The sequence below is a fragment of the Heliangelus exortis genome, chromosome 3 (assembly GCF_036169615.1).
Source record: "Heliangelus exortis chromosome 3, bHelExo1.hap1, whole genome shotgun sequence".
Taxonomy (NCBI): Eukaryota; Metazoa; Chordata; class Aves; order Apodiformes; family Trochilidae; genus Heliangelus; species Heliangelus exortis.
In genome coordinates this window covers 41,934,589-41,956,805 of record NC_092424.1, presented here as the reverse complement: position 1 = coordinate 41,956,805, position 22,217 = coordinate 41,934,589, and the positions used below count along the sequence as shown (strand labels likewise).

Here is a 22,217-nt window from a genome sequence, read left to right as displayed (position 1 = left end):
ACAGTGCAATTCCTCTTTGAAATAAATTGAGGAGAATCCATATATAGAGAAAACAAGAGTACCTTATTCCTGGCATTTCATAGTAATGTAGTATTGAGTATTTCTTTGTGAAGGTAAGTCAGAACAGCTACTAAACTTCCAAATGGAACCCAACTTCGTTCATATTAACTTCAAGCACAGCCAAAGTCCTTGAGATGAGGCAAGCCAGAAGCAAGTTATCTAGACCTCAAGGAACTCTTTCTACACCTCCAGGATGCAAATCTTAAATGTGATCACAGCATTTTCATCCAATAAAAGAATAAGCCAAAGAAAGAAAAATAAATGTAAACCAAGTTTATTTTGCTTTAAAGTAGTGTTCTTTAAGCACTACAGCATGGTAAACAATGTAAATTAGTATAATTCATCTCAAAAGCCAGAGTTTTTTTTTTTATTTTATGAGTTGTTAAAAAGATGCAGCCTATTCTAACAGGATAAATATTTTAACCATTTCACTTCGAGTTAATGAAGGCTCACAAATGAGCAACACTCCTCATTGAGGAAAACAAAAAGCTGTTGTCGACAAAGCGACAGCACACACACAAAAACAAAAGAACTGTGTAAAAATAACTAACTGTACTGTGTTCCCATACTCTTTAGAAGTTGCTTTACAATGGGATGATATGCACATGATCTTGCTGCAAACTTGCCATACAACTTGCAAATACATGTAGCCTAGCCTTACCACTCAGTCCAAAAAGCTGCTAACTCATCAAAACAAATGCAGCACTATAATCCTCTGCTTAACAATTAATTCATCCATTTTACTCATTACCTTTTCTCCTAGACTGCAGGACAGACTAGAAGGAAAATTACCCCGAATTAAAAATCGATACTCTTACAGGAAATAGTATTATTTTGCAATATAGTCTTTTACAAGTTACATTTTGCCTATTTTCCTCTTAGCCACAAAATGGGCATGAAGTAATTACTTTGAAAATGCCTTAATTTTCAACTTCATGCAAATCTAAATAAAGATGACCAAACAAAAGCTTAAACAATGGAAGGATATTTCACAGAAAATTTCTTATACAAAAAACACATAAGAAAAAGGGCCACTAGGTGACATTTTAATTTACAAATTGGCATCATTTTGGTCAACAAATATCCAAGTGCTGTTTTCTTCTATCACAACAAAGTAGCTGTACAGAAAGAAAACTGCAAAACTTGTTTTATTATTTTTTTAATCGCACATCTCCTCAGGAATTTCATGTGGATTAAGTATGCCGGGTACAGACATCTGAAGTTTATGCTTCTCCTCTTGAGCCTGCCGAAGGGCTGTTTCTCTTTCCTCCAAGAATAAGTCTGATGTGTCTTCACCTGCAAACTCCTGTATAATTCATAAAAAAATAATTTATTGTCAAATCCTTCAGGCAGAGTAATAAGCTTCCAAAAGCCAGAATGGTAGAGAAAACATCTTCCCTTCACATTCCCTGCCAGACTGTTTGATTGTTTTGCTTTCTTTTCCTAAGGTTAGAATTAAGGATATAAAGGATATAAAAGATATAAAGGAATGCAAAGTATTTTAAGATTTTCACTGTGTTACAGAACAGGATACTATCTATAGTAATCCAGTTGGAGCATGTCGCTAGGAAAGCCTTATCATTACTATTTTCAAATACCCAATGAATGCAGTTTTAAAATTCTTTTTCCTGAATTCTAGAACGTTTTAAAAAATAAAAGCATAGCTTTACTCCAGCAAGTTTCAGAACACATCCCAGTCCCAAGCAATAGTGAAACAAACTAACTAAAGACAAAAAAAGCTTAACTAAAAATCAGCTTGCTTTCTTTCCCATTAAGAGTTTTGTAGCCATCTTAAACACATGAATGGTATACACAAGTAAAATACAAGAGTAATGACATTTAAACTCAATTTATAAAAAATACCAGAACAGATTATGTGAGTCATACCAGCCATTTGACAACACTTCTTGTTACATTCTAAACAGCTGCAAAATAACTCTGATCTCCTAAACAAACACTAAATAAACATTAAGTACTTCCAAACAACATAACCCTGTTGAACACTCATTTTTCAGTTCTTGGAAACAAAAGCAAACAAAAAAAACAACCACAAAACATACCTTGATTTGGACCAGAAAATCCCTTAGATGCTCCTTGAAGGCAGGAATATCCTGGTTTAAACTGAAGAGTCCTGTTACAAACAGCTTAACCTGGGCACTAACAGTAAACACATCAGTCAGTATTTCAAGACATAAGAACTCACTTAAAAGTATTAGAGCATCATGGCAGACTTACTCTTGCAGGTGAGGAAATGCAGATTTGAGAAGATTAGCAACATACTCCTGAATAAACATCTGGTTGTTCACTGGATTTCCCGGGTTTAATGGAGTACTTATTTTTCCCTCTTCTACCAAGTTGAACATGTATGCAAGGATTGATGCATGCATTGTCAAACCTAAATGGATCAAAGTTATACATATGCAGTCATTAGAAAGGGAAGTAGAGCACCATTTATGTCCAAAAGGTTTGGAGGTTTTTTTTTTGTTTGTTTTGTTTGTTGTTTTTTTTTTTAACCAGCTCACATATATGCATTCTTACCAGCAGTGTGTGAAGTGTCTGTTACAACTGAAAAGATGTGCTGGAGGATATCACAGAAGTATGTCTGATAGAAACTCTGGGCAGCAGTCTCTTCTTGTGCAACATTTTGTAGTAGAGTATAAAGTATCTGAAGTCCTGGAAAATAAGAATTAAAAAAACAAGTTACCATCAGAACAATATCAAAACTGCAACACATATTTTTGCCCTTTTCCAAAACTATAAAAACATCCCAAGGAATTCTGACAGGCACCGAAAAGACAAGCATTTCATTATTATTTTCTCAGGCATTTCCTCAAGCAGCCGCTGGAGGGCTACAGCCACATTCCAAGGCATGCCGATTTTATTTGCATTACTAGATGACAGAAGTACAACGAACCAATCACATCACTGTACTGGTAGTTAGCGAAAGTGAGAGAAAACTTCCACCAAAAGAAGCTAACTGTAATTCGAAAACGGGAAAGTGTTTTCAGTTTAAGCATGACATGAAAATATTTACCTTACTCCATGAAATGCAACTACAGGATACCTTTTATCCCCATCCTTTCCCAGATACTGATACCAAGAGAACTGGCTAAAAACTAAGTGGCTTCACAACAATCTTTATTCCAGTATTTGAGATAAGGAACTATGCCTAAAATACTAAAACAATTTTTTTTTTTAATTTAAGACTTTTATATAGCCTCTGCTTGTATCCATATCCTTGTTATAGAGGGCTTTCTAATTGCTCAAGTCTGTTAAATTAAGTAACACACTCAGCTGCCCCATGACATTCACTACGTTTACAGAGCTTGCTATTGTCCTGAAGTATAATCCACCTTCTCATTGGTCTAAGGTGTTTCCCTCTCCTTATGCCATGAGCTTACACCCTGAGCTTACACCCTGACTGCAGAGTTCTGCCCCTACCCGTATCATTTACTTTCCTGTTGTCCTTTTCAGTAGTTACCAAGTACTGAGGTAGGACACTTGCTAAGTTCAACACAGCGCAACAGGAGCAGAGCTGTGACACTATGTTTAGCAGCAGTTCAGACAGATCAGAAAAGTGCTAACCTTCACATGAAAAAAAAGAAAGCAAGCAACAACTCTTAACAATGCTCTATAACAGCTACTGGAGTGAAACAGCATCCAAGTGTTTTACCCTATTACGCTGACAGCTTCAAGGTATGGCAGAATATTATTCTTGTGCAAATGTAGTACAGAATCATGTGACTGGAATGCTAGGTTTGAAGGGAAAGATGGAAGAAAACAGCATTTCACTAGGAAATACATGAAAATACTAACAAGCATGAATATTAAGCAATTCCACGTACCTGTATCTGCAACATTTCTCATTGTATGTTTGAAAGCCCAAATAATAGAATCCAGAACAAGTTTGAACTGCGCAGGTGGAATGGCCAGGAATGCTGGGAAGCAATGAGAATTTACAGCCTGGAGTAGCAAAAAGAAGTTTGTTCTGTGTTCAGGATATTCTTCAAAGTCCTAGAAAGACGGGGAAAAAAAAGTCAAGTTTCCCAAAGTTCCACCATCGGATCAGATCTTCTGTTAAGTAGAGTGGGTCAACAGCTGAGATAGGACAGCATTTATATCCCAGTTTTAAAATAACCTTAAATGCAAAGCAAAGGTTACATTTCTCAGTGAACTAGTTCCCAGTAAAGCTTGACAAGACCATCTTTCCAGAGTTACACAACACTGACACAGGCTGAGCCACATTTTGTCAGTACACCACCAGTACTCATGGCCCACAAATACAGCCACAGACAGTCTCAACACTGGTTAACCATCTGTGTTGCTACATGGGTTCGATTCCTCCTCATACCCTACTGCAAAGTACCATTAACTCAGCTGACAGTGCTCAAGTGTTATGCAAATACATACTACACAGCATAAAAACTGTATTAGTGAGGAAATTACTAGAAGTGGCTGACCAGTACTTCTATTACCATGATTTAAAATATTTATGAATTATAGCAGCTAGTCCTACACTAACATTTGACTGAAGTACACTTCTGCTTCCAAAAGCATGACATTCCAAGTCCCTAAAACAGAAAAATTACTAATGACTTAAATCAAGAGCTAAACTGAGAAATTTTTAAGGCAATGAGATTAAGACATCCAACTAGACAGACTTCAAGTACATTTGTTTGAGTGTAAGTTTCTTTAAGTGTCACAAATGCATTTTGTTACTTCAAAAAAACAGGGATATGATCCACCAGACACCACATATGGAAATGATGATCAGAGAAGTGTGAACTCCCCCTTGATTCCCATGAACATGAAAGCTGTACATTAACTATGTTCACTACATACTAATTCCCTTCATTGCAAGAAAAGGTTATCTTTCACTTCTAAATTACACTGACATCCAAGACCAGTACTTTTTTCTAAAGCCCCAATTCATACCTTGTTGATCATATTTAATGTGCACTCAAAAACAGCATCAAATATCTGAGGTATTTCAGCAGTAATGTGTCCTCCCAGCTTGTTTACAATGATAGCCATAGTACTAAGTACTTCAGGTTCTCTGGCAGCTGGAACATTTCTCTGGTAATCAATGAGAACTGCATCCAACAAGGGAGGAACAAAATTTTCCGCTACCTAATTGAAAGAGTAAACCACAGTTATAACAATGCAGCTGCTGAACAAAGTATCTAGCCCGTAGTATATAGCAAAGTTCATTATTTAGTTGCAGGTGATACTTCTGAGGAAGCTGAAATATGCTACCCTTCTACAACCCACCTACCCCCCCATATCCATCCAGCAGGGCTTCTAGAAACAATTCTTGTAAATCTCCTTGATTCCCTTAAAGATTACTCTCAGATAAAATTAACTGATGTTTTCACATACAGCTCAGGCTTACCTCTGGATCATACTTTTCCCCTTTTGCATTTCACAGACCTCCTGGAGCAAGTTCTTGTGACCAACTGATTCAGTTGACAGCAGAAGACATAAACCTGAAAGTTCTTCCTAATTTTATCTTACACATTATTTCTATAAAATATATCTACTTACCATCTGAGGATCATTGGACCGGCTCACCCAGCCAGAAATTAGTTTTAAAGTTTCCCTTTTTACAGTCCTCATACTTCTAATCAAGGGCTGCTTTGTTACCATTTCACCTGAAAAGTTTAAAATCTTCAGTTAATCAGGGAAGTTGTTAACAGAAAGATTGGCTTAAATTCATATTACAAAACAGAGAATGCTTGATTTTTATATGTGAACTGCAAAACTGTTAGAGAATTCTTAAATATACCCCACACCTAAGGAACCCTACCCTCCCACATTCTAGCTCTGGATGTTCAAGCTGCCATTCAGAATTACAAAACTAACAATAGTATCCTGCTGTAAGGGTTCAAAAACAAAGATGCAACTTTTCAAGTAAGGGAAATTGCATGTATTCACCTCATTTGGACGGAGTTTTACATCTGGCTCTTGCTAAGTGATGGGAGGGACAACAAAAAAGTTCCTCTTTTCCTCAAAGAGAAACAATCCTTCCACTTGTATTTTTGTGTAAAGTGAACACTTATCCTTTAACAATCCTTATTCTTAGTTCCAAAATCAATGTAGTCTCATCAGTGAAACCTTATCTAATTAGCTGCACAAGCATACAACCATTACACTAAACAAACAAGAGTGCACACAAGACAGGGTGGCAAGATCACTAGTGCTGGCATAGGAGCCACATCTGTCAAGACAGAGCCAGATGAAAAACATACTCTGACACAGCTGCAACCATAATAGCTGCTTATTAAGTAACATATCAGGACTACGGTCCTAGCAACTGCTTCCTAAACTTTATTGTTTCTGACAAGGGCAAATTCTGGTCATAAAAGTTGCAGAATCAAAAGGTACTTATTTTTCAGCCTCTTTTATTATGAATTCTCAGAAGCTACTTCAAGGTCAAGAAGCTGCTCAGTTACAAAGTTTTATTTAACATTCACATTTCCAAATATCATCATCTGCACAGCCAAGAAAACTGCTGGTCCTAACACAGAATCCAGTAATGGAGTCATTTAATCTTGTAATGAAGCACATTCCATTGCACATTCTGTAGGCACCCATTTATCCATGAAAGATATCTTGGGTAATCAATAATTCTTTCTGAATGACTGCATTCGTTTATCACAACTTTCAGGCATTTTCACTAGAGTTACATCTCTGTAATAAAGCTATCTAGTAGAACAGTGTATCAACAAAACCCTGCCAACTCTTTTGAAAATATTTAATATTCCATTTAAAGAGTTTCTTCATATTCAAAATTAAACTAAGCTAAAAGGATGCAAGCTACAACTTTGTATCAGCAACATGCGCACTGATTTTATTAAGTAGACCATCTGCAGCACTTAGCATCTTTCCTAGAGTTTCCTTTTTAGGTGTTGTTTCCTCCCTCTGAAACCAGCAGTTCTTTTTTTGAATAAAACAACTCATTTAAAAAAGTAAAAAAAAAACCCCACAACCAAAAAACCACAAAAAATAAGACAGCATTGTCAGTCATTTTCCACTTTCCCAAAAAAAGAAAATTAACACAGTAAAATTAACCTACTTGGAATGCACTTTGAAACCTGATGACCTACACTGCTAACCCCCACTTTCAGGAAAAGCATGGGATTTCTTACCATTAGCCTGAATAGCTGCAGAAATATTTTCACTTAGGCACTTGTACACATTCAGCATATCTAAATAAATTCTTCCAAGCTGAATCACAAAGGGGTGACCAACTGCTTTACATGCTCTTACGTTTGTTTTCAGAATGCTGCCAAGCTGCTTAACTGTTTCAGGATCCTTCAGAATATCAACATTCTGTTAAAAAAAAAAGTCCATTTTGTTTAGTAAATAAAACCGCCTTTTATCTTCAAAGAAGTTAAAAAATTTATCTTACCTAGCGTTAAAACAACATACAGACTTGTATATATATCGTTTACTTCACTGCACTTGCCAAATCTCAAGAGTCAGGCAATTGATTAAATTTTGCTCTTCCGCAGAAATGCTTTAAACTAGAGTGGCACAAACATTACTTCAGTTGAAGCAAGGAAACTAGGAGGTACTAGGGTGAAAACAGACAAAAGCAGTCTAAAGAGTCTGTCCTTGCTCTAAGAGGGAAGTCGAGAGTAAGGGAAGTAGTAAGGAAACTAACTCAAGCTTGCTTAATTTTTCAGATCTTAATTTGATTAACTCCAAATGGATAGATCTCTTGGGCAGTGCAAGACCATTGTTCTTCAATGTGTAGAATAAAGTATTTGAAAATACTGAATGAAATGGAAGATAAATGTAAGACAAAGTTGTACTTCAAGGTAATGATGGAAGAGAGGAGGAAGAGTAAACAGTGTTTTTAGTGAGCTTTCTGAATAACAAATTAAAGCACTTGTCAAACAGAAGAAACACAGCGTTAACGAAAAAAATAAACACAAGCCAAACAAACAAAAAACACAAGCGAAAAAAAAAAACCCACAAAAAAAAAAAAAAACCCACACCAAAAAAACACCAAAACACCCGATCCCCAACCACTGAAACATACTTTGTAGAATAAAAGTTGTCCTTTAAATCAGATTAAAATCAGTATTTGTCATTTATAATGTATCCTCTCTCAAAACAACACTTTTACTGTCACATCAATCACTGCTTTCACCATCATTTAGTAAGTCCAGCCCAGCCTATGTACATTTAATGTCATGACATACAGAAATTAACTCAGGGTAAGAGAAACGTTTAGCAGGTTTTATTTACCTGAACACAGAATACAGTTAAAATTTATGAGCTTACTTTTGTTGCCTGTTGAATTATACTGTCCCATACTTGATTAGGGAGCAACATATATTTTTCTATCAGATGCTCCTGCACAGTCTGGTCTGTCTGTGCCCCAATCATGTATCCTACTGCTTCATAGAATGTATGTACCTAATTGGAACAAGAAGTCAAACAGAAGGTTAAAAAGGAGGAAGGAAAATCTTACACTTTGCTGAACTACCATAGTGAAGGCTGAAAATGGGTTTCACTAAGTACCTTTTTCCCCACTTGACTTTACAAGATCCTTCTCTGTTCTTTCATTACTTACATCATGTATAAAAGATACCTCCATATCCTTCCCTGACAGCTGCCACAACAAACATCCCAGAGTCTTTCTTCTTTTTGCCATCCTACCCTGGTGTGGAAGCTCAAGTATACACTATTTAACATTTAACCAAGTATTATCAGACCTGATTAAACTGTGGACTGGATTACATCACTCCTTTAAGTACCTTCTTCCAGATGCCAGATTCACTCTGGCTGAAGTTTCAGTATGTTCTTGCAACATCTCAGTGTATGCTGCAGGTGCACGCTACGCTTTCACTTCAAACAGCTGCTTTTCAACTGTTCCCTGCTCCCCTTCACAAATACAAGAGGTAAAGGCTTACTATTATAGTGGATTGTAACTGTTTCCCAAAATAGAATGGCAAAATAGATTCAGTATCTTATTTACTTGTTAAAGTATTTCAGAAATTCAAAGTCCAACTAAACACAATTAGATTTTCCTTCCAAGAATTCCAGTTGAGATGTCAGTAACGCAATCTGATCATGCTAACAAAAAACAACTAAGGAATGTTAATTCAAGCCTTGAAAGCCACTCCTACACTTCAAAATTAACTAGTTTTTGACTGGTCTTCAGGAATTATGCAAAATATCTAATGAAATGTACCTGTTGTGGCTGAAGGTCGCAGATGATTGTATTGATGTTGTTCAAAATTTCATCAATAAACGGCATGACCTCTCCCACTTGAACCTGAACAAAATGTCGGCGGCATTTTTGTGCTATTTTTATGAAGGTATCACAAGCCATATCCTGGACGCCATCATGGGTTTCTAAATTAAATCAAGTCAGTTACTACTTTGTATTTTACCCCCATATCCAGTCTATGTACAGACATCAGAGAATTTTTTAAGTAATTAAAACAGCAAGGGGAAAATAGGTATTTACCGTGCATAAATTCGAACAGCTTGTTGACTACTGTCTTCAAGAATTTCCAGTGAGCTCTCAAAAAACGTGGGTACTGACCTACTATATACATTATATTTGATGCAATAATGGCTTTATTGTCTTTTCCTCGCTTTTGTTCACAGAGTCCCAGAAGATCCTACAACACAACAACATTCAGTTTCTTCTGCAAGTTTGTCCAGTTCAGTTAAAAGCACTGCAAGCACAGAATCTTAGAAGAAGCCATTCAAGACAAGTGGTTGCCATAATCAATGCTCAAAGTCCAAATAACAATGGGTGGGTTAAGACTTAACTAGATTGTTAAAGTTAACAATCAAGTGGGTTCAGACTGCAGTGATTAAAATTACTCAAGTTTCAACAAAACCAGAAGCAATATTTTCAACTATGGAACCCCCCTTTTTCACTATAACTAAAGATTTCTGAAAGGGGTATTTCAACAAGTCTCTCAGTATTGAAAACTGACCTAACCACTGGTATCAGTAAAAATACAGGCTTCACATGAAACAGAAGAAATTAAACTACATCTTCTGTATGAATTTGTATAACTTGTTGTAACACCCATTACTCTTGTAAAAATGTTTTGTTCCTGCACTTTTTCCATGCACATATTTACCACTATTCTATCAATGAATGTATGGATGGCAGCAAAATAGGGAGCAAGCTAGTTAAAAATGTGGGTTAATTTGCCACTGTTTTATTAGCAATCCTTCCCCATCTCCTCTGCACCCCCAAAGAAAAACACTTTACCATAAGTTTTATCACTGAATATTTCACCGTGAAAAGACTATTTGGACTGATATTGTCCATTGCTAAACAATTTAGCAGCCTTAAATGCATGATGTAGGATTTCCCATTAATGAATTTTTATCAATTTGCTCGCTGTACAAGGCAGCTTACTAAGAATATACAGCAGCATTTCTGTGAATTTAGTTTCTTGAGCATAAAGTGTGACAAAGCTGTACTGTGGTGCAAAACTAACCTTAATTACTGTAACGAGGAATCTTTTTTCATCTTCTTCATGCATTGCACCACTGATTGAGCCAATAGCCCAGCAAAGGGTATTCAAATTTTTCCATGACCATTCTGTTCCATTCACTTGATTGTGAAGCTTTTCAGTCATAATTCGTTCTGTGTCTGCATAATCCAGATGCGTAAGGTAAACTGAAAAACATTTTAAAGCAACAACCTGGATCACAACTCCATAGGTGAAGTTCATTTCTGTTCTAAGAAAGAGCAACCAAATTTTTAGACAAGTGTAATTCTTCTTTCCTAAACTTATGACAGAATGAACTAAAAACTTAAATGCAATTTTATTAAAACTGCATTTTAGAAATGGACAATTACACAGTAAATCCATGTTTGCTCCTTGGCAAACATGGACCTTGGCAACATATTGCATACAAACTCTAAATCAATGAATGTGTCATGTTCAAGTCAATCAGTAAAGATGCTAAAAATAGATTATTAACAAAAGGCATCCATACTGATATAAAGAAAATGTGGGACTGGCAACCTATGGGTGACATTATTCACTGAATAGGAAGTCATTCAATTATCTCCTGCTCTTTAATTCAGTGTCATTAAGTTTCCTGGTTGCACTAACTCACTGAAGCAGAAGTCCAGGTAGGAAGACTTAAGTATCACAAAACTCAATACACTTGCCATCAGCCTGTAATAGGATTAGTGTCTCTAATATAAAGTTCTAAATCCCAGCAAGCCAAAAGCAATTTGAGGTCAGATTCAGAAACAGATTTTTACAGCTTCCACCACAATCTTTTGGTATTGTTTTGGGTTTTTCTGTGTGTGTGTGTTTTGTTAGTTTGTTTTTTTCAACATGCATCTTAAACGTAATACACTATAAGCAATACTTAACACCAGAAGTCAAACACTAATTAAATCTAAATTTCAATATAATTTATCTTGTCTCTGGAAATATGACTACTGCTCAAGACATACAGTAGTAATTTTAATATAGGAAAATCAAACATTTAATACAGTAAATTTTTTTTTTTTTTCATATTTCAATGGAAATACATAAGAACACTTCATCTAATGCTGGCTACACCTACATCACAAATACACTAAAATAGAACATGCATTAAATGCTATAGAAATACTAGTTCTGGTAATCTTGAGTACACTTTTTTTCAACACGATACATAATTACTAGCAGCTTTTGTGCTTTCAAGAAAGGCCACTGTAAGACCTCTGCACTCACTCTGGGAAAGATTTTTGACATCTAGTTCAGGCTGCAACTGTTTTCTCTAAAAATACTATAAAGAAAAAAATTTAAGTATTCAGAAAACCTGTAAGAAATCTTTTTTGCCGAGGAGTGCTTGGCCTATACCAAGCAGTGTAATAACCATCAATTTCACTTCAAAAACTCCTTTAATTTAACAGTTTTCTGACAAAACAAAGGTTTTTGAAACATTTTGATAAAGAGTATCAATATTTGTTCTCCAATGGTAGAAGACAAGAGACAAAAATTAAATGTATTAATTTTTAACCAAGTTATAGCAACACTACAGGATGGTGATACAGCTATACAGACCTACAGCACAAGAGTAACAGCTAGTAGACTTACCCAATGTTTCTCTCATATTTTTATACAAGTTTATGGAATCTGTATCCTTCATAAATTCTCGTACTACTTCTCCTTGATCATTTTCCACAACTAGAACTTCTTCAGGCTTAGCCATGCGGCTAACCATTAGCAATCGAACCTGTATGTTGCAAAGTAAAGTTAAAATTGATACGAACTGTAGCATGAAGATATACACATAGCTGATTCCAGAGCACCCTGGTCAGGCAGTATGATGACGTAAAGGGTCTATCCAGTACTTCATGAGATGAAGTCACATTAAGAGTTCACAGAGATGCATTAACTAAAAAGCAATTAAAAACAGAGCCTGCTGATTTCTCTCTCTCCATGAACAAGCATATATAAACCCAAAACCAACCTATGCGTAATTTCTAGAACTCCAAATTGCATATGCAATATTAGTGGTCTTTTAGAGGCCATGTTCTATAAATACACTTTTTTTTCCAACTGCAACACTCCAGCCTTTATCTGTTTCAAGAAAGAGTTTACAGATTTTTTTTTAAAAAATCAGTCTTACCAACTACTCAAAGCAAGAAAAGTTTTCTTATGCCATAACTTACAAGCAGCAAAATCTCTAAATTCAGCATAGTACCTACATCTTCACAGTGCCTTTTCTTAAGCATGGATTACCTTGGACAATACAGGCAAATAGAGCTGTCTCCTGGGAGGAACATCAAAATGTTGACTTCCCGAAAGCAATGGAGAAGCAGATGTTGAAAATGGACTTTCCCTGTAGAGCTCAGCAGCTAAATGATTCCAATATTCAAGACAAATCTTGAAAATTTCAGTTTCTTCAACTTCTGATACCAATAACATGTAATGAAGAGCCTGGAAAAGTTTGATTTATACATCTGATTACTTCTGCAACTGAAACAGCACTGCTTCACATTCCGTTACACAAACACTGATAAAACGTCAAATTAACAAGAAACAAGGAACATGGGGAACATGTGCATCAATTCCTAAATCTATAGTCCACAGGCATCTCAAAAAATACCACAGACAAATCAGGTTGTAAATTAAACTCACAGCCTTGGAGCTTCTGCAGGACCCCTCAATAGACAGTTTCAGCTAGCGGCAAAACACTATTATGGCTACTTTGCTCTGGATCCTTATACCTCAAAGGACTACAAACAACTAAACCCATACTGTTCACTCACTTTCCACAGAAGCCATCTACCAGAGTATTTTCTATTTGACTGAGAAGGGAAGGCCACTGGGGCCAACAGACTGACATAATAACCACAGAAATTAGCATTACATAGTCAAACATTTTTTGCCTAACTTATTTTGTAGTCCTCTAGTAAAAGATACCACAGCAACAGCCCACCAGTGAAGAAACAGAATGAAACAATGAAATTCATAGCTTAGGTACTATAGCAACTCAAGAGCATTTCAGATGGTAAAGACCTGATTCAGCAGCTGTTGCCAGCTGTCAAAGAACAGATTAAAATCAACCACACACTAGTCCAAAAGACATCATTTTTTTTCTTGGTAATTTCACTTGCAATAAATAACTTATGAAGCCTCCTTCACTAGTCTACACTGTTCCCATTGATCTGTGGAACAATTTCAGATCATTTGATACATCCAAAGTGCAGGAATAAACCAGTGAGAATGAGCTAGAACTTTGAGTAGTTTTGTAACTATGTTCTATTACACTGCAATTTGCGAAAGTTGAATTTTCAACCTTTTAGGCCAGTCTATGAACCTTGTGAAACATTTCAACTTCCTATACAACACCCAAAAGCATTCAGAATTGAGTTTTGTAGATAACAGTTTTAAAAAAAGAATTTAACAACTACACCAGGCAAGAAAGAAGGCAGTATCTAAACAACTCCAACTTATGCACAGTTCTGCAGGACATGCAACAGCTTCAGCTGTTTACCCACATTTTCCTAAGAAAGCCTCAACACAGGTAGAAACTTAGAAGTGTGCTCCCTCAGTGCAGTTATTTTTAAAGTGCAGCACTTGTAAGTTCAGTAATCATTATTGGTAGTTGTTCTTAAAGAGAGAAAAAAAAGTGATAATCCTCTTAGCCCATCGTCTAAAATGAGCTACTCTTTGGTATTCACAAGCAACTTAACCATCTGTACAACCTACCTCCATTAATGTTTCCCTCAGATTTAATCTTTTTTCTATAAGTTGACCATGTTCCTTGAGAAATGTGCAGAGAAACAAGCTGAGATTCTGAATGAAGTTCTGTTCATCATCTTTTCCATTTGAGTATGCAAGTCGGATATTGGTATTTAAAGGAAGCATCTAATAAAAGAATAGACATAATCAAGGCTTTCACACATACCCAGAAGTAGAACTACTCTATATTAACAAATCTTCTGCTCTTCTGTTAAAAGCTCTCTGCTTTTCATGGCATTGCCTGTTTACCAAGCTTTCTTACAAAAGTATCTTACAGCTTCTTCCTTTAATTCTTGATCTCAAGATAGACAATACAGCAAACATGCCAACAGATACAGAAGTTCTCATGAACTTCACCTTTTCCCATCCCTTATAAGAGCAGCTGTAACAAGGGGAAGTATCTACTCTGTAAAAGACGTAAGATTGGCATCAGGCAAAAGACATGCCAATAACGTGTGTTACCTGTCTCTAGTCAAACCACTGCATCATCATAATGCTAAAACATTAAAGACCCTGTTGATAATATTTAGAAATTAGCAAGGAAGATGGTGAAGCATACTAAAACATGTTTTTCAGTCATCTTGTAGAGATGCATTGGCTTTTACATTTATCATTCTACATTTTCAACATTGTTACCAAGTAGTGAGAACTACATTCTTTAAAGTCAACACTATTAAAAGCTACAGAACAAAGTTTAATACTTTTGCTGCTGCTAGCTTTTGAGTAGTTTTGACTGTTCTCCAACTTCATTTTACAAATTTGAGAGTCAAACTTTTACAGTAATTGTATATGATTTGATGCAAGCTGTTGCAACATCCATGCTAAAAACCTGCAGCTTGCAAAATGTGCCGAACACCCAACTTGGCATTTGACTCACATTTTGAGGAAAAACTTAGCCCAGATGCATTTGCAGTTAAAATCAAGAGCATCATCTATAAAAACTGAGGAAATAATGTTCAGCTGCCTGACACAAAACTTTGGCATCTGCAATGATCTGCCTTTAAATTTAACTAAAAGTGAATAAAAATCCTGTGGTTCCACTTGAAGCTAGGGGGAACTAGAAGAAGCATGCCTTTTCTAAAGAATCTCTAAGATGGCCCATCACAGCAAGAGGAAGAAAAATTCATCAAAAAAACCTCACATTGTTCACTTCAGATGGAAATACAATGAGGAAAGCTACAAAATCATGTACTTAAAATCTGAACTGCTTGGAGGGGAAGCATTAAAGTAATTTAAAACGTAGCACTATACGACAAATGTTTCTACCAGTTTCTACAATTAAAAAGAAAATTGTGTAAGTTGTCTCATAAGACACTTCAGGTCTTATGAGTTTTGCAGTGTTGTGCTGCATCTCTCTCAACTTTCCCTACCAGACAGCCTAAGTGCCCCTTAAGCTTTTTTAGTTCATCAAAACAACTCAATGCACCAGTAAATGGCTCTGGTCTACAGTCAGAAAAATACTCAGCTCTCTGTGATCAACTCATAAGTACCACTGAAGAGTGTCTGGCTTACCCTGTGCTCTACAATTAATCTGAATTTCTAGATTGAATTTGGTTCTACAGAAACCATTCTGCAAACAGTCAGAAGCACAGATTTATTAAAAACATTACCTGTTTTAACTGCATCATGGTCAACGTAAAAAGTGTTACAAATTGTTCTTCATACTGGCTTACACTGACACCTGCAATCTCTGTGAGGCACTTCAAAGAGACATTTCGAAACATGGGAACATTTAAGAACTATTGAGAGAAGAAAAAATATTACATGAGCACTGCATGCTAAACTTTTTTTGCAAGTTTTATTTAAATAAAAGAGTAATCAGTTTCTGGATGAGTACCTTGTATATTAGTGTGCTGATTAACTTGGTCTCAAATATATATCCCAGAGGAATCCAGTTCAGAAATCGTAGTAAGGTTTCCAAAGTTGCATGAACTAAGGGAGCATTTTGAGAGTTTTCCTGTAAACAACCATTAGTATTTATGATATTGTTAGGCAAGATGGGGCAAGATTTATAAAATATAATTGAAGAAATAAGTCTTACCATCACAAACTGACACAACTGGAATATCTGAGAGAATTCATTGCACATGCTGTAAAAACAAAACAAAACCAAAAAAAAAGTTAAGTATTACCACATTTTACAAGCAATCCTCTGTACACTTTTATCAAAATGTTAACCAGGTTGTGAAGACCTATGCCCATGAAGGCATTCACATGCCACCTTGGCTTTTACCAGTTTTCATGGTAATAACACATAATCTTAAGTAGATAGAAGTTTGTGCCTTCCAAATTCTAAATTGGAAATACAAGCATTGTTGAACATTGGCAATGTGGCAGAAGTATCTGTGTATGCAAAGCAAACTTGGTATCACCTAACCCAGTCCACCTCAGAAATCAAAATAGACAGTGGTAGATGTTCACTCAAAAGCTCAAAGTAAGAGCAACCATTTAGCTGCAAGCACAAAGTCTACCCTACTTATTAAGATAAAAATGTATATACTTGCCTGTCTTTCAAATGCTTAGCTTTTACTTGAGTAATCTGGCCACTGGAAAAATCAAACACTTCTTCACTCAATAGTTTAAGAATGACCATATTGTTCTGACAAAGGCTTTCACTAGTCCTGCTTGCTCCCACAATATCACTTATAAATGTTGGCCAGTGCTTTGGCCATTCCTGTTTCAGTATCTGAAAAGTGAAACATCCATATGTTTAAATACAAATACAAAGCCAAAGAATTTGTAACAAGATTTAAAACTTAAGATTAACACTGGCTTACCTGAACAAGAATCATATTCAGTTTCCCAATATATACTTTCTCTTTCTAGAGAAGAGAAGTGGAGATGTGAGTCAAGTTATACATGACATTCCCCCCCCTCTTCCTCACCTGAAAAGAAGTCACTTACTTCTACACATGTTGGATCAGATGAGGTCTTGATAATTAGGCCGACAACGTATTTTTTAATACCTGCAGAAGAGTTAGGAACTTATTTTAAACTGTGGCAGTTATCACAAATTCAGTAATAAATACTTCTGAATTCAGATTCATGTTTGTAATAAGAAATACCTCTGAAGAACATATATGCAATCATCAGTGTGCATTCCACTTTACTTATGTGCTATATGAAAGAAAACCCCCCTTTCTATCAGTTCTGCAAGAGGCTATTTCAGATGAACAAAATGGCTTTACACTGAGGATATTTCAACAAAAGGTAATAAGGCTAAGGACTAGGACATATTTTGCAACAGATCAATTTATCAGCTTCTTAAAGGCTGCAAGAAATTTTAAGAAACTTTGCTTGAAACTGTATTAGGCTCAAGATAGAAAGACAGCACCCAGAACTGTCCAGACTCTGACATACTACAATAGGTATTTTTAAAAAATGCTGTAAAGCTCCCTCAGTAAAAAAATCTTTCTACCCATTATGCATTTTCAGATCATACCTAACAACTCCAAAATTGGCAAATATATTCTTACTGCCTCATCCAAATGTTTACAATGGCAAGACAAAATACAAACAGGAGAGTCCTCAATCTTCTTTGACCAATGCTTTATTAATAGAAAGTGAATTCCAAGAATACAGCTTTCTGTGCATGCCTTGTTTTAATGCCAAGTCAGTTGCAATTGCACAGAGAGCTTTGATACACCACCTTCACTGTATGTAAAGTTCAGAAATGCCCCAGCTCATTTAGGTGCTCTATTTTAACAGGAATTCCCATGCAGATCATTTAGAAGTGAGACACTGTGCCAGAGGCTAGCAGTGTTTTCCCTGCATAATCTTACAAGGGCAAAACTTAAATTTTTTAATCAATTAAGTACAATGCACTTTGATTTGGATTACTGTGCTTTTTAATGTACACATAGGTGCTACAGATTACAAAATCTTTAATAAATTCTGGGTTATCCGTTTTGGTGGGTTTTCTGCTTAGACTATCAATTTGTCAACTGAGAGCATAGACAGCATTTAAAGCACTCCTTTTCTGTGTTTCTTCTATAAATGTTTTTACATTACTTCAGAGCTTTCAGCTCCACCACAAAAACAACACAGCCCAAGCAACCTTTTGTACCTAATCCTCAGCTCCTTGTCATTAACCTACCAGCTACTGAAGACAGAGAACAATGGCTTTCAAATTGACTATTCATCACAATGTAGGCACCTAAAACCATTCCCTATAAAGATATCTGACTTCAAGAAAAGGCATGCACCATGATTGTAAGTCATTAGCTCTGACAAACAACTGACCTGACCTCATCAGGGATTAAACACTTTCAAACTGGGCAAGTGTTTTGTTGCCATTGTTTTATAATAGGTGTATGATTTGCTATTCAACTTCATTAACACAGAATCTGGCTTCAATCATTTGTTCAACAAGATGGTCAACTGACTCATGCAGACAAAACATGTACATGAAAGCTTTTATACAAGTTGTCACTACCAGAAAGGAAAGCCTCATGTTGAAGACATTTTCTTTTCGCCAGACACTATTCTACACCTTGAAGTGTTTCTAAAACTTCACCAGATTCAGTCATTTTTGGCATAACAGGCCTGAGCAACAGGACTAAAGGAAACAGTTTGGTAATTGGATTCTCATTAAATCAGAAGAAAATCTAAGTCTAGACTTTGAGCCATTAAATACATACTAAACAGAAGCCATTCTACAGGTAGCTCCCGCTACAAACAAAACCATTGAGAGAGAAGTTAATATTGATTTTGCAGAAATTGAAGCTGTCTTCCATTAGGTATAATGTATAGAGGAAATGACTACTTAGAAATAAGATATAATCAAAGGCTTGTGCAACATGGCTCAATGCTTGAGTGAGAGAAAACCGGTTCACACCAGAGTAGTGTTTGAAGACTGGTGAGATACTCAACTCAAGGTAAGAAAGTTGAGCAACCCCAATGTGAAAGGGAAGAAACAAACAAAATTAAGTAAGCTGTATAGGTGGAGAATGGCTCAAGGTAAACAGGGTAACATTAAGTGTTAACTTGAGGCATATCAGATAGGTAAACAATGGAGGTATAACTTGGTCAGGACTAGGAAATAAAAATGAATGCTAACTGCACACACAGTGTGCCTACTCTGTGGGTCACCCACTCCTGCAAGAATGTAAATAAAATGTGCTTCACTGAGGAATCTACCTGAGCTTATGTTATTGGCAGCATCTGCGTTTCTCACACTATTCATCAGTATCAACTGGGATCAATCCAGATGACTCCAGAGGAATTAACAAAATAAATATGACTGTCAGTCACTGGGTAAGTTATTACCAGCACTATCATTAATTTGACATCACAAGCATGTCCTAGTATTCTAAAAGTTAAAAACCACTCTGCTGAAGCATTACAGTAATTCATGAATCAGATATGAAAGCCCCCAAAACAGTACGGAAATAGGTTTGCAGTGCCAGAAACTAAACTATTGGAACCATCTGCCAAACCACTAAGGGAATCTTACTGTTGTAACTCTGCATTTCAGAAAGGAATTAGAAAATTAGTATTGTTCTTAGACTTCCAACTCCAAAGCTGCATATTTTCCATCTTGCTCCATCAATAGCATTATGCTGCTTAGTTACAAATGGAATGCTATGCCACCATCCATCTGGCCTTCAGATCACCAGATGAAAACAGTTGCTCTGGTCCAAATCTCCATTGAAAAAAAAAATTGTAACCACAGCCGAAAAGACAACCCGAAAGTTTGATAGTTTTCTCTGGTCAAACTGCAGGTGTCCAAGGTCTTTCATCCAGCAAACGAATTCATATTCTTAATCCCTTAAAAACAGAAGCTATCCAATTCTCTAATGCTTTTCTTTTTGCTTAAATGGCACCTTTTTTTTTTTTTTTAACTGAAGTATCATAGTTTCTGCTCCATATTCAATAGTTAATTTTTTTATCATTCCACAGAAATGACATTTTCAGTCAAAAGGCATCCCAACTCTGTATGCTGACAAAAATCAACACCCAGGGTAGCCACCACTTTTCAGCAGAAAATGTCTAAGAACTGTTCCATGGTAGCAGTGTGTTCTGAGAATTTAAATGAAAGCATTATTTTAGGGAGGCATGGTACACACACAAACGATGTGATCACTGCCTAGAAGGTTGCCTTCAATCACAGAGAAAGCTGAACAAGTCTTGAAGATCGCAACAACACAACTGCCAAATTCAGACCCTTCTCTGAGCCAAATGGGAAAAGAAAAACATTCCTGGAAAACAGACATGACAATAAATCAAAAGGAAGGAAAAAAAAAACATGACACAAGTAGCTTTCTTCAAGGACCATCAAACATTACTGTTACACTGATCTCATGACAACCTACAACTAAAGGGAACAGTTTCTGCTTTCCTTTCCAAAACTTTAATTTACACCACACTGGCACTACTAGCACATCCTCAAGAACTTTTTCAGAGGCTGAGCTAGTAGAGTTTAAAAAGAACTTTAGTCTTAAAAATGTTCTGCAACAATCTTCTACCAGCTTAGCTCCCTGAACCAGTTCACTGAAGGACCAAAGAAGCACTTGTAGTACTAGCTCAAAGACATCGAGTGCAGAAGTGAGGAACACCTGTTCCACAGCAGTTGGCAGTAGCTCAATCTTATGTGAAAGCTGCTCCTCTTCAGAGAAGAAGTATTGTCCCAAAGCTATGCAATGGTTAGAGCTGGATTCCTATTATCCAACAGTACGGTCTAAACTTGAAATTATGAAATACCCAACAGTTTGATCTTTGGATGTAGTTTCAGAAGCAATTACATCTCACCTAATTTAGCAATTACAGCTCACTTGAGCTGTGTAAACCTGAGCTCAGGCAGGAGTTCCTACCATGATCCAGCACAGCGTGTTGCCATGATTGAACACCTGCAGACAAACGCACTTCTTGTACATAAGATATGAAAGCACATCAAAATGCTAAAACTGCGTTGTCCCCTCCAGGGATGTTCATATGCATACACATACTGTTCTATTTAAACAGTCCCCAGATAGTCCCCAAATATAGTCAAAATATCATCTTATTTTTAGTCTTAAGAAACAATGCTTTCCCCTATTTTCCCACAAATCATCTTTCCCCATAAGTGGTCAACCAAAACTCCCTATTTGCTTTTCAGCAGGAAAAAAACTAGTTCACAAGAATTCTTTAAAAAGGGCCTAGAGCTTGTCCTCTCCCACACACATTACAGAAAATCAAAAAAACATCTCTTTATGAAGCAAGCCAGAAATTTCCATTAAAATATGTAATCTCTCCACAGAAAAATCTCTTCTACAGCAGCTTCCACTACATCAAAAGCTTTATACTTAACACCCCAACTTTCCTGTAGGCCACTAAACCACATCGTTCTCCGAACACTTAACTCCTTCCTTTTTTTAAATTTCAAAATGAGGGAAGTTGTACAAGCAATTCAGGTTTTGTAATTAAGTGCTTATCCATTCCAGCCTGAAACACTCCAGACAAGCTCACTCTGTTCACAGGAACATAATTTAATTTCACGTTGCAGGGTTAATGAAACGTATCACTGAACTAGAAGACCAAAAAGCCTTTATTTCTAGGCAGGTTGCAAGAGAATATTTTCTTCCACATTCCAAGAGAAAATCCTACTGAGACTATGGCAATTTAATCAGAAGACACCTTTTACAAGCATTATTAAATAATCAACTCTACAGATTTTCAGAATTTATAGCAATTTAGTATCACCTCAACAAGCTGAGAATGTTAACTGGAGAATGACAGTACAATACTCTGAAAATAAGTCAAATTACCACTGCATAGGATGTTCTGGAATGCTCCTGTCTGCTTTTCAATAAAACAGTCTGTCAGGCTTGAATGAAAACCACATGACATCATTTGTACATGTGTAAAAGAGCAATCCAAAGCCTTCTCTTAAAGATTAAATATATTATGAAGAGCAAGTCTAACCCACTGCTATAGGTT

At 36.2% G+C, this 22,217-nt stretch overlaps 1 protein-coding gene across 6 annotated transcripts in view; it reads right to left on the bottom strand.

The window, feature by feature from the left end:
* Positions 1-318: 318 nt before the first annotated feature.
* XPO1 (exportin 1) overlaps positions 319-22,217 on the bottom strand; it is a 37,797-nt gene continuing 15,898 nt past the window's right edge. For all 6 annotated transcript variants that reach the window (XM_071740311.1, XM_071740315.1, XM_071740312.1 and 3 more), the window contains 21 exons: positions 17,205-17,266; positions 17,078-17,122; positions 16,805-16,986; positions 16,342-16,390; positions 16,138-16,257; positions 15,911-16,039; positions 14,268-14,426; positions 12,795-12,992; positions 12,147-12,285; positions 10,542-10,723; positions 9,545-9,701; positions 9,266-9,429; positions 8,353-8,487; positions 7,209-7,392; positions 5,605-5,711; positions 4,996-5,190; positions 3,906-4,074; positions 2,599-2,733; positions 2,296-2,455; positions 2,121-2,217; positions 319-1,366 (listed from right to left, as the gene is read on the bottom strand). In XM_071740311.1, coding sequence (XP_071596412.1) covers positions 1,220-1,366; positions 2,121-2,217; positions 2,296-2,455; positions 2,599-2,733; positions 3,906-4,074; positions 4,996-5,190; positions 5,605-5,711; positions 7,209-7,392; positions 8,353-8,487; positions 9,266-9,429; positions 9,545-9,701; positions 10,542-10,723; positions 12,147-12,285; positions 12,795-12,992; positions 14,268-14,426; positions 15,911-16,039; positions 16,138-16,257; positions 16,342-16,390; positions 16,805-16,986; positions 17,078-17,122; positions 17,205-17,266 — 2,915 coding nt within the window. In that variant the 3' untranslated portion in view covers positions 319-1,219. The remainder of the gene's footprint in view (positions 1,367-2,120; positions 2,218-2,295; positions 2,456-2,598; positions 2,734-3,905; positions 4,075-4,995; positions 5,191-5,604; positions 5,712-7,208; positions 7,393-8,352; positions 8,488-9,265; positions 9,430-9,544; positions 9,702-10,541; positions 10,724-12,146; positions 12,286-12,794; positions 12,993-14,267; positions 14,427-15,910; positions 16,040-16,137; positions 16,258-16,341; positions 16,391-16,804; positions 16,987-17,077; positions 17,123-17,204; positions 17,267-22,217) is intronic.